We start from the raw sequence: 13,252 nt of genomic DNA on the forward strand, positions 1-13,252 counted from the left end.
CTAGTACTCTAGTAGAGGCTCATAGATATGTATATGTGGGTAGTATGGTCTCACAAGTCTCTCATATGTATACGCACGTATGTACATTACTATTTTGATAGCCTAAAGGGCTGATGTCTATAAAGTAAATATGTTCTAAATGCAAATCGTTTTCTATGATTATGAACGATGGGAAATATGAATGAAGACAGGATAAGTAATAGAATGAGTGGTGCTCAGTGGTTAGCCCCGGGTACCCGTCATGGCCCTAGTCGGGTCGTGACACTGAAGTAACTGTATATATTCCTTTTTGGTCAGCGTACATTCCAAATAGCTTTATCTGGTTTATTAGGGCCGAGAGTAATCTGCATATGGTATATTTTTTCAATAAAAGATTAAGTCAGGAAAGCCTTTCATCCTCCTCATCTTCCTTGTTCATTAATTAGGATCTCATTAAGTTTGAGATTTCTAGGTACCCGTCTTCAAGAAGGTAGTTACGAAGAGCTACTAGACTTGTCCAATTGTCAAACTACAAAGCCAAGTCAACTATTTCCAACTTTTCACAAAAATGTGATTTTCCATGTCATTCTTAATCTTACACATAGCATTCATAAGTGTGACTATTCAGAATACTATTTCTTGATTAGAGGATGTATCTTGTGACAGTATTTGGCCACAAGGAATTAATTCCACAAAGATTGTTTAGTCCTGAGAATCCACCACTGCTAAGTGGTGAAAATATTGCATACATACTTGAGCTTTCTAAAGTTTGTAGCCCCTTCATCATAGGCAAGCGAAGCTTATCTCGTGTTACCTAATGATATTTCTTCTTCTCATCAGTTCCACCCCAAAAGAAGCTAGCAACCATCTTTTCAAGCCGATTCAATAGACCTACATGAGGGTGTATAGCTGCTAACAAATTAATTGAACGTAAATAATGTTGCTCTTCCTTAAATAGATAGAATTTTTGAATACCAACTAGAACTCTTGAATAGGACTTTGCTTATTATCTCTGAAAAAATTGTAAAATTTTTTCTACCCACATAGAGTGGTCATTCCAGATATTTGATTGGAAACTTTTTGTACTCAATTTCTATGATGTATTTCACCCTTAAGATGTCTTACTCAGTGCCATTAGGTGCTATAGCAACACAAGATTTTCGTTTGTTGACAAGCTGGCCAGAGATCTTCTCGTAAGTTTTCATCCATGATCATTTTTAGAGAATTGTTGCATCCACTGGGAAACAAAATGATATCATCAGCAAATGAAAGATGATTAATAGGAGGAACATTTTTACTTATGTAAAATCCATTGAACTCATTACTATCATACAATTTATTAAGTTTTCTAGAAAGGAATTCAACATAAAGAATAAAAAGAGACAGGAAAATATGATCTCCATGTCTTAATACTCTTTCTGATTTGAAGAAGTCTTGTCTTGTACCATCGACTAGCAATGAATATCAATTGCTAGAAATATGCGTGAATATCATGTCAATTCAGACTTCAGAAAATTCCATTTTTCATTAGCATACAAAAGTAGGGTCAGGATACCCTAGCATAAGCTTTTGTCATATCTAATTTCAATACCATATTCCTTGAACATTTGGCTTTTCAATATCCCGAATGATTTCCTGGTCTAGTAAAATGTTCTCAGTAATGGCTCTCCGTTTTGATAAATTCACTTTGATTGTCAGTTTGTCACAAATCAAGGTAGGAAGTAAGGTCCTTAGTCTAGCATTGAGGACTTTGGAGAAGATTTTGCTCAAAACATTACATAAACTTATAAGCCTCATTTCATTGTAATGTCGAGGAGAGTTCACTTTGGGTAACATCACTATACAAGTGTGAGTGAGCCATTTATGAAGATTAGCCCAACAAAAGAAGGATTTTTTTGCCAACCCTCAACCCACTGGTAATGCACATTTTGAATCTTAATGATGTTGAGCATCCCTCTTATATCCTTTAAAACACTATGAAAATAAGTAGAATTAGAGTCCCTTCCCTTAACTACTTCACCCTAGCCTTTTGTTTTAAAGTGAGTGGGTTTCCACCGGCCATCACTGGTAGGTGGGATAGGGAAGAAGAAAGGGTGGGTTAGGTGGGGATGGGGGTGGCACGTAAGAATGTAGGTTTTTACTTTTTTTTGTTTTTTGTTTTTGTGAAACAATTTTTTATTAGTTAAATAAGTTTTATATTAGTTATCTTTTTCTTCATTCAAAATTTACTCATTATTTTGGGCCCACATGCCACATTGTATTGTTCCATTCGTCCTTCTGTCATCTCACTCACGTGTGAGTTACACGCCCTTTATTTTTTGGATGGGTTATTATTTTGTGTTAAATTGGTACAAATTTGTGGGGGCTGGGGTTCAGAAGGTAGAAGTCTCGTTTATAGTCTAAATGGATTTCGCGGACAAGTTCGAGGGTCTGTCTATGCGTTAAGCCTAAAACTTTTAAAAATCATAGTCTTAAACATGTCATAACATTTGTGTGCTTATTAAAATTTCTCATTAAAATTAAATGAAAAATTAATTGTTTTCAAATTTTAGAAGTATGTAGAATGTTATATAAATTGGAACCGAGGGAGTAATAGATTGTACCTTCGAGAAAATAAATCCTCAATTTTTCAATTGTCAAATAATATTATTAATATTTTAAAATTCAGACATTTTAATTAACCTTAATAAAAATAACAATAAATTTAATTTCTTAATACTTTTGTCATTAATTTAAAATACTTCACACTTTTTTTCGACCATTAAAAAACTTCACGGCTAAACTACTAGAATGTGTACTAGGGCTTATTTCGGTTTCCCTCTTCTTCTTTTTCACTCTAGCGTCTTTCTGTCTCTTCACTTACAAACAAAACCTTCACACCATTTGCTAGGGTTTAAGGAAAGGCAAGAATCTTAAATAGACACGTTAGTTGTTGTAGCCTCACTAGATCAAGCAAAATGCAGCCTTATGGAATACAATCAATGTTGAAAGAAGGGCACAAACATCTTTCAGGTCTTGATGAAGCTGTCCTTAAAAACATCGATGCTTGTAAACAGCTCTCCGCTATTACCCGAACTTCTCTTGGCCCTAATGGTACTTCTTTTTCCAAGATCTTATTGTTAATCTAGGTTTTGGTTTCCAGTTTGTATATTGTTTTTCTGATAACTTATGTGTATGTATACATTTTTTTTTTTGGATCATTAGATGCTGACTACTAATGATAAGAAAGTGGCAGTTTGGGTAAATAATGCTAATTTGATATACTTGAAGAAAAATCTGAACAGCATTTCATTAAGGACCCCCACAACCACAAGAAAGAAGAATAATTGTAGGAATCTATTTACTGAAAAAAGTATACAGTAAGTCTGTATTGTGTCATTCTCTAGATTGAATCTCAAAACTTGAATAATTTCTATTGACTTATATGATGTGCAGAGAGCGTAAACCTTTTCTAGCGGTTGTTATATTGTTAATCTGATAAATAACCATTGGCAGGATTCTTCAAATTTCTTTTCATGTAATTTTTTTTTTCTTGTGATGTTTTTGGATTTTTATTTTAATAATTATTAGTTGAAGAGGTTTAGAGTTGGAAAAAAAATATAAGGGATAAACAAATTAGACATTCATCGAGGGAGCATACCAAATGTAGCAATATGAAAATTAAATTAGAGATGGCTTAAATAGTATTCAATATCTGAAGGAGTGTGCTCGTAATTATAAGAAATACAGGGTGGTCCATGCATTCTCCTCCGTTATCTTTTTTATGAGTTGCGTTTTTCAATCTTATTGTCATTCTTGAGTAACTTTGATTTTATTCATTTGTTCAGGCATGAATAAGATGGTTATAAACCATCTGGACAAGCTTTTTGTCACAAATGACGCTGGCACTATTGTGAATGAACTTGAGGTCCAGCACCCTGCTGCGAAGATATTGGTTTTGGCTGGAAAGGCACAGCAAGAGGAGATTGGTGATGGAGCTAATTTGACTGTTTCATTTGCGGGGGAACTCCTCCAAAATGCTGAGGAGCTTATCAGGATGGGGTTGCACCCTAGTGAGATTATCATCGGATACAATAAGGCGATAAATAAGGTATGTTATATCTTTTACACTAATCATGCTTACTGCTGTGTTGATAAGTTATCTCAGATTTACTTGCTAATAAATTCCGTCCTTGCAGACAATTGAATTATTGGATGAGCTAGTTGAGCCAGGTTCCGAAAATATGAATGTCAATGATAAGAATGAAGTCATTTCACGGATGAAATCTGCAGTTGCTAGCAAACAATTTGGACTAGAGGATGTCCTGTGTCCTCTTGTTGCTGAGGTGCGTGACCTGCTCTTCTCGTAGCGTTCTTGGTGGGTTTTAGCTGATCCGCTTTCTAATTTGACTTTTCATGGTGTGTAGGCTTGCATTCAAGTGTGCCCTAAAAACCCAGCAAACTTCAATGTGGATAATGTACGCGTTGCAAAGCTCTTGGGTGGAGGTTTGAATAATTCCACCATAGTTAGAGGTTTGGTGTTGAAAAGTGATGCTGTTGGGAGCATAAAGAGGATAGAGAAGGCAAAGGTGAGCTATTGCAAACACATTCCAGAAATTCTTTTCCTGTTACTTATAGTTAAATTTACAGGTCTATTTCAGTATTTTCATTTCCGTTTCTTATTCAGATTTGGTTGTTGTTACTCTGTCTGGTTATAGTTCAGAAATTCAGATTTCACCTTCACTTTGCCTTTTATGCTATTTTCACCCGTATGCAAGATCGATCTTGGTTTTATTTTAGAAGATCCATTTTAGATTTTTTTTCCTTCATATTTCATTTTTTGAGCGGATGAAACTGCTCTATGGTAGGATGATTTGGTTATTTACTTTTTGAAAATAGTTTCTTTTGCATACTGCAATTAAAAACAATTTCTTCAGCATGATCCAAGAATTGTTATTCATAAACCATTCAGTTATATGAAGATGTAGTTTTCATTTTCTAGGATGTGCCATTATGTTTGGTGGCTTTCTACTAATTATTTGTCAACTTTTGGTTTCTAATTTTTATTCTAGTTAAATTGGGCTACTTCATGCGTTAGAAGGATTACTGGGACAAGGGTCAGTTGTTGAACCATTGGATATAATCATAACCTGATATTATGGTTTACAATGGATGACATGTACTTCGCATTGTGGCATAGAACTGAAATATTAAACTGTGCAGGCTGATAGGGAATCTACAATCTAAGTCCCACAGTAAGAAGATCAGTAGTTTCAATGGTCTTGCTGCACAAGTTGATTTCAGATTTTATTGTTATTCTGCATGGCTTGCTGGAAGATTGGGTTTCAAAACTTAACAGTTAGCTAGTTTGCGTTGGTTCCTGGATGCCTGTATTCCTACACAAACTCCAGTATTTCTCATCCCTACCTAAGATGAGCTTCCTCCCCAAATACCCCCGGAGTTATTTCCATGGTTGAAGCGATTTCCAAAGTTTTCTCACTTTACCTGGATAACTGCTTCCCTAGCCTCCTCTACCCTCTGCTTTCCCTTTCCTTCACATCATGAAGAACCAAACTTGTTCCCTGTGCCTGCTTTTTCCACTCATCCCTGTTTCGGCAAGCCAATTTTTCTCTGTTCCTGATTTGCTTTTGTACATCCTTTTCAAGCATCTGTTAGTCTTCATATCGAGTTTCAGAAATACACCAAAGAAATACGTTGAAACTCATGATACTAGTTTTTTCACTTAACTAAGGGACTATAGTAGATGAAAATTCTAGGATAAGGGATATGTGATGCATTGATGGAGGTGAAATTACTTCACTTATTGGGGCTGCTTTTCTTTTTCCCTTCCTTCCCACCTATTTTAACACATAATAGTGAGACACAATGATGGAACAAAGCTACTGGGTAGGAGGTGTACTCCATAAGTTATGTTTTACTACTATTTTTCATAAATCCCATGAAATCATCCATATGGGCTAGTAATGCATACTTCTGAAACAAAATGAATATGTGCTCTTTCAATCCTCCATGTTTGGTATTTGCTTGCTGGATGTATGCATGGAAAGTCTTTACTTGTTCTCGTGTGATGACATTGTTCTTGTATTGGTTATGTTGCAACTTTTATGTCTTCTCTCAGGTTTGGTCTCTAAGTTGCAACTGGCTACATTAGCATACACACAGTTGAACTATCATCTCTTAGCTTCAGCTTCAGCTTCAGTTGGTTTTATGCTTAAAGAACCCATCTACTCCAATGCAGGTTGCTGTTTTCGTTCAAGGTGTTGATACATCTGCAACTGAAACAAAAGGAACAGTTCTTATTCATAGTGCTGAGCAGGTAACCCGTTGGAACTATACTGCTTTACTTGAGAAGTAAAAATCTCATTGTTATAGAAAGTCCATTGGCATAAATTTTGTTGTTTCTTGATCGAGTTTAGATATATTAATTGACAACAGTTAACAGGAAAAATGATAAATGATGTATTTATCTGCTTAAGACAGGAAATGCTAATTCTGATTTCGATCTGATATTTTTCTGGCCTCTGTCAGAATCCATTGTATGAATCATACGATTAGGATTTGAAGTCTAGGGTTAGCACCACCCTGATTTATTTTACTAAATTATTGGGCACTATAACTTATTTATCCGTACCTCATGTTTTTTTTTTTTACATGGTTGACCGTAAAACTTCAAGTCAGTCAAAGTCTGAAGAAGTTAATTTCATATGTCCTTCCTTTTTATTTTGTTTACCTATTTATCTTTCAACTTTTTCAGTCTGTCAGTAATCTCTTGTCTCTTGCATTTGCAGCTTGAAAACTATGCAAAGACTGAGGAATCTAAGGTGGAGGAACTTATTAAAGCAGTTGCTGACTCAGGTGCCAAGGTCATTGTCAGTGGAGGAGCGGTGGGAGAGATGGCTCTACATTTCTGTGAGCGTTACAAGTAAGATGAATACTTTATTTCTTTTTATATTTGATATTTTTTATTTGAGACTTTTTGTATACCTCCTTCTAAGTATGTTTCTGGGCAGTTGTATGCATATTTTATGAAAATGAGCAGAGAAAGAAGCTAATTGGGGGGGTCATTTGTCTGCACACATACGTACTGTTATCCTGTTTATTTATATTTAAGGACTGAGCTTTTGATAATCTGAAATTTTATTCCAAATACATCAAGAGGATTTCAAAAACTGTGTTTTGAGATAAAATCAAAAACAATTATTGTCCTGAACAAATTTGTACAACTATGGTGACCGGTATACTACAGCATTCTCTTATATTTTCCACAATACAATCCTTTTGCTTCCCAGTAGGGAGTGTATATTATCAAATCTTTCTCAATCTTGCTTGGGATTGCCCATACTCGGCAAGGCAGATCCTCTTAATCGTTTTTTTCCTCTCCTCTTAATCCAACTACCTAATCAACAATTAATCTCTTTCATATAAAGCATCATGCATAAGGGTAAGGAACTTTGGATGAACTAATGCGAATGGGTGTAAGCCTCGTACCTGACTGTGATAGCCCTCTCAATTCCTCATTGGAGCTTTATAACTAGTGGCTGGTTTCTCGGCGTGTCAGCCTTTTCCCAGTGCGCGGAGTTGGTTTTGACTAATGTAGCTTCATGTTCATTGGAGAAAAAGAAGGGGACTTTAAGGGTTTTACCTTTTTCATAAAAAAGAGTAGACTTTAGGGGATTTTACATTAAGGAGCAACTCAAAAGGTTTTTGTTTGTGTATCTTATTGCCTGTTTGTACTGGTCGTTGTGTTTCTAATCCTCTATGCTTTACATATATACTTTTTTGGCAGATTTATTGCTTCATATTATCTAGTTGGACTTGCATTATATTTAGTTGAAGCTTGTCGACATCAAAAGGGAAAACTTTTAAACTGATTATAATAATTGTGTTGTATTGCCTACAATGCTCCGGTGATATAACTCAGAGTACACGTTTTACGGTAAAGCAATTAGATGACAAATTATTTAGTGTTCGTTTTGTCGCATTTGTCACTTGCATTGAAGATACACTGAAAGAGGTAGTGCCATGAAAGAACAGATTAAAACTATTTCCTTTACAGAGAGGAAATTCGCTTGTTTGGGAAATTAGGAGATGTTAACACTGTTTCCTTTTTACATATTGATAAATGTCTGTTGCCATTACCTGCGCCCCCAAGAAAGTATCTATGGCCTGTTAAAGAGAAGTCCGTTTACATCATAGGTAGTCGTCTCTTTACACAGACCAACAACATACGCAGTGTAATACCACAGAGGGGGTCTGGGGAGGGTAGAGTGTACGCAGACATTACCCCTACCTCGTGAGGTAGAGAGGCTGTTTCCGGAAGACCCTCGGCTCAAGTACTACAAATCAAAACAGTTATGAAAAAGAGAGTAGTGCAGTGAAAAAGTTTGGCAGTTAATAAGAAAGCATTTCAGAACATACAGAAAAAGACCAATAACACAAGGGAATAAAGATATCAGTAATAAAGATAAACAAAGTACTGAATGGCACTGGACTACCACCACGCCTACCCCGCCTAACAGGCAACCCTCGACTACCTACTAACTTCTGCCCTAATTCGTGGTCTCCATATCTCCTATCTAAAGTCATGTCCTCGGTAAGCTGAAGCTGCGCCATGTCCTGTCTAATTACCTCTCTCCAATACTTCTTCGCCCTACCTCTCCTCATATCCACCATATCCAATCTCTCACACCTCCGTACTGGTGCATCGACGCTTCTCCTCCTCACATGCCCGAACCACCTCAGCCCACTTCCCTCATCTTATCCACCATGGAGGGCACTCCCACCTTGTCCCGAATATCCTCATTTCTAATCATATCCCTCCTAGTATGCCCAAACATCCATCTCAGCATCCTTATCTCCGCTACTTGCATCTTCTGACCATGGGAGCTCTTGACTTGCCGACACTCTGCGCCATACAACAAGGTCGGTCTAACAACCACTCTGTAGAACTTACCTTTAAGTTTTGGTGGTATCTTTTTATCACACATCACTCTGGGGGCGAGCCTCATCTCATCCATGCTGCACCAATGCGATGTGTGACATCATCGTGGATAACAGAAACGGGCTAAGAGCTGAACCCTAGTGCAAACCCATCTCTACTGGGTAGTGCTCCGAGAGCGTCCAAGCTTTAGTGGCCTCTTCTGAAACTAATTTTTTAAATTTTACTTCTTGGACTTGTTAATGTTTTTACATCTATCCTGGCGTAATCTGGAACCACTTCGTATATATTTCATTTTTTGTGTTTTGCAGACTTATGGTATTGAAAATCAGCTCCAAGTTTGAACTCCGCCGGTTTTGCCGTACTACTGGGGCTGTTGCGCTTGTAAGCATACTGAAACTATTTGATAATATATGTGAAAGGATAATACTTAAATTTCTTATAACATTCTTCTTTGATTGTAAAAACAGTTAAAGCTTAGCCAGCCGAATCCAGATGACCTTGGCCATGTTGATTCTGTTTCAGTGGAGGAAATTGGTGGCGTTAGGGTAATATTCCTAAATTCTATATTTACATCCAGGCGCCCTCAGTTTAGCTGGCATTAGCAGTATATGTGATTCCTTACATATGCAACAGGTTACTGTTGTGAGAAATGAAGAAGGTGGAAATTCTGTCTCCACTGTTTTGCTGCGGGGAAGCACTGATAGTATTTTGGATGACCTTGAAAGAGCCGTTGATGATGGTGTAAATACCTACAAGGTAGCTGAAGTTAAAAATATAAGATATATACCGGCTAGCGCTTTTCCTCCCCTTTTCATGCATGCATAATTGTCTGTTGTGATTACTTGTCCCTTCATTGTAAGGTATTGTTTGGAAATATAATTAGATTTCAGAATTACATTTATGAAATCTTGATTACTATAAATTGAGACATTGACAGATGATGGATAGCTATGATTGAGTCTGCTTCTAATCTTGAAAATTTGACTCTGGTTGCTCTATGTTTGTTCCAGGCAATGTGCAGGGACAGTCGGATTGTACCTGGCGCTGCTGCTACTGAAATTGAGCTGGCCAGAAAACTGAAAGAATTCTCTTTCAAAGAGATGGGGTATTGTTTTTGTTGCTTTTTCTTCGCAGATGATCTCTCGCCTATCACTGCAGGCCAACGTTTCTGTTGTGTAACTCAGTCACTACTTTCAGGTTGGATCAGTATGCAATAGCAAAATTTGCTGAAAGCTTTGAAATGATTCCTAAAACGCTAGCTGAGAATGCTGGCCTCAATGCGATGGAGATTATATCATCATTGTATGCTGAACATGCGTCTGGAAATGCCAAAGTGGGCCTTAACTTGGAGAAAGGTGCCTGTGAGGATGTCTCTGCCTTGAGTATATGGGACCTCTATGTTACCAAGTAAGCTGCTCTTTTCTGGGTGTCTGTTTTCTTCTTTCAGTAAGAAGTGGTGGAAAGAATCTATATGAACAAAAAAATCTAGATGTTCTTACTTGTGCTCGTTCAGTTCTATCGTTCTTCTTAAATAAATTTTCGCTAGCATATCTGTAGTTGATCCAGTAGGCTGGAGTTGCATTCAATTGATTCATTTTTACTAGAGCAACAAGAGGAGTGAGTTTACAAGCTAACTGAACCTATTCTCATCCAGAATGGTATATTCCGGATGTTAATGTGCGTACACTCGTTATTCTATTATTAATACGTAAGCTAATTATATGGTGAGTTTCTTGAGACTCTTCTGTTTGTGAGCAATCCCTAGAGATTTCGGCGTGCAACCACTCATTTCTGATTACGACTGTGAAATCAAGGATGATCTGACATAAAGTAAAATGTTAATCGGATTGAATTTTGGTTCGTCAGCAGATGGATCCTTATAGTAGCATGGCTATTAACCTCTTCTGAAGACAGTTGTCACCATGAAATTCTAGGGAACGAGTTTCTCTACTCAGTTCCCAGTAAAGCTTGGATTTTTTACATATGTGTGGCTATTTTGATTGCTGGATGGGGTGGACAGAAGCAGTAGGTGGAAGATCTGCAGGTTAGGGGATGCATTGTTGCATAGAAAGCAGAAGCTGATCAAATGTTGAAAGAGGGACAATGATGGATGGAAAATCCTTCCTACTACTTGACAGATGGTCTTTTATCACTGGATGCATTCGCCTGGGAATGGATTTCATTGGGTTAAAGAGGATGGGTTTGTCCATATTCAGTGGGTAGTCAAAGGAAAATGAAAGAGAGTTTCTCAAGATTTATTGGGTTCTCTATAGGAATGAGAACCAAATACGACTTATGGTCGCACGACTCTGATGGATGATTTGCCCCATTTGTTCTCCATCGTGATGGCTAAATAGGCTACTATGTTGGAGCTCTTTGCAAGGATGGAGGTTAGGTATTATAGGAGGATTCTTAGAAGATTAGTACAAGACGGGGAAGCTGTCGAGCTAGAAGCATTCCTACCAAGGTCTTACAACTATATAGGTTTGGAGGTGGATAAGTTTTTTTGGAAAGAGTAACTTTGATCAAGTAATAAGGTTTTATTGACAACAAAAAAAAACCTAGTGTAATCGCACAGTGGGTTCTGGGGAGGGTAGTGTGTACACAGACCTTACCCCTATCTTGAGAAGGCAGAGAGGAGGTTACTGATAGACCATTGGATTAAAAAAGAAAAAAGACCGAGGCTACCTTATTAAAAAAAAAAGACAGTCGGATCAAAGAAAGATGAAAAAGAGGCAGTAGCAACAAGCAGAAACAACAAGATAATAAGATACCCGAGGCTAAAGAAACAACAGGTAGTAAATGAAATCTAAGAATAAGAAATTACAAGAATAGTACTAACACTCTGGGACTAACCTTCCTAGTCCTAATGCTCGACCTCTACACCCTCCTATCTCTACCCCTCCTCAAGCCCACTACGGCCTGACTCTACCCCTCAGCAAAATCTCTCTTATTTCTTTCTCTCCATATGACCCACATAAGGGTTAGTGGAGCAACACCACACCCCTTGCGTCTTCTCTTCAGTCCTAAAAGATCAGCTATGCAATAATTCTCTGACCTTGCTTGGCATCAAGAATTGAAGACAAATCAACACAGTTTTCCACCAGAAGCGAGACGCTATCCGGTCATAAAATAGCAGCCCCCCCCCCCCCCCCCCACACACACACACACACACACAACACAACACACACGCACACAAAAAAAAAAAAAAAAAAAAACCCAACCCAAAACACACACACACTAATAGTACCATTATTTTATAATAGTGATTAATGAACAGATCTTGGTATTTTATCAATAAAATATATATTGATTTATTTATCAAAAAAAAAAAAAAAAGATAAATTAGGTCCTCCCCTAGCACACTAGTAGTACCATTATTAATGTTATTATCTCTTTTTGATTGGTTTATTTCCTGATATACTACTATTTCATGATTATGTATTTGGTATCCTGAGTCTTAAATCTTTTTGGTGGATTTGTTAGCCTTTTATGCTAATCTCTATTCCCTAATGCATCTTGGCCTTTTGAGCAGGTTTTTTGCTCTAAAATACGCTGCTGATGCTGTCTGCACAGTGCTTCGGGTAGACCAGGTAATAAGTTACTCGAATTAACTAGTCGTTCATGTTTCATTCCTGAGAAGTGCACAGTTTTCTACCACCTTATGAAAATTTCATCTCTCTTGATAGAGATGCATGGAAGAATGTCTAAATAATAGCTAGATTAAAGTTCAATTGTCGATGATAGAAAAGGGACAAGAAAGGCCTATTTCAAGCTGATCGATGTTCATATTTGACTACTTATGCTCTTTTGTTTGCTAATGTAGTTTTTATTCGGTTCTGTTTTCAATTTTGAGTACGCTTCTTTTACTTCTCATTTTTTTTTTTTAAACGTCTATTTTTAACTGCAGATTATAATGTCTAAACCAGCTGGGGGTCCAAGGCCGAGAGATCAACAGGCAGGGATGGACGAGGATTAATCTTTACACCGTCTTTCTTACGTTTCGTCTGTCTGCTGATATTGTTTTCTTTTGCGTGGGTGGATTCTCCTTTTTTTTTTCTTTTTTTTTTTTTTTTGCTTATAATTTTTCCTTTTGGAGTTTTTACATGTTAATGGCAGAGGTTTGGCTCAAGAATTTTTGATGATCTTGAAACAGTATGTGCCGCCTCTATTGTACTTGATTTGCTAGGTAAATGCCAATGAAGTGTTAGTGGGCATAGTTTGGCTGGTCGATCTTGACTATTGGAAAGCTAGCTAGCTGGTATCATTTTGCTGTAGGTTAGTTAAGTTCTATTTTCTAATTTATGTGATGCCTCTCTATTTTGAACCATA

The 13,252-nt window shown here is 37.1% G+C and overlaps 1 protein-coding gene across 1 annotated transcript; it reads left to right on the forward strand.

Annotated features, from left to right (window-relative positions):
* Nucleotides 1-2,771: 2,771 nt before the first annotated feature.
* LOC132063221 (T-complex protein 1 subunit theta) lies at nt 2,772-13,252 on the forward strand. Its single transcript, XM_059455681.1, has 13 exons — nt 2,772-3,072; nt 3,807-4,069; nt 4,158-4,304; nt 4,386-4,547; nt 6,218-6,295; nt 6,768-6,901; nt 9,229-9,301; nt 9,388-9,465; nt 9,554-9,676; nt 9,931-10,025; nt 10,118-10,327; nt 12,456-12,513; nt 12,831-13,252. The coding sequence occupies exons 1-13, from the start codon at nt 2,937-2,939 to the stop codon at nt 12,897-12,899; spliced, it is 1,626 nt and encodes a 541-aa protein (XP_059311664.1). The 5' UTR covers nt 2,772-2,936; the 3' UTR covers nt 12,900-13,252.

Source organism: Lycium ferocissimum, chromosome 7 (genome assembly GCF_029784015.1).
Source record: "Lycium ferocissimum isolate CSIRO_LF1 chromosome 7, AGI_CSIRO_Lferr_CH_V1, whole genome shotgun sequence".
In the NCBI taxonomy this organism is placed as follows: Eukaryota; Viridiplantae; Streptophyta; class Magnoliopsida; order Solanales; family Solanaceae; genus Lycium; species Lycium ferocissimum.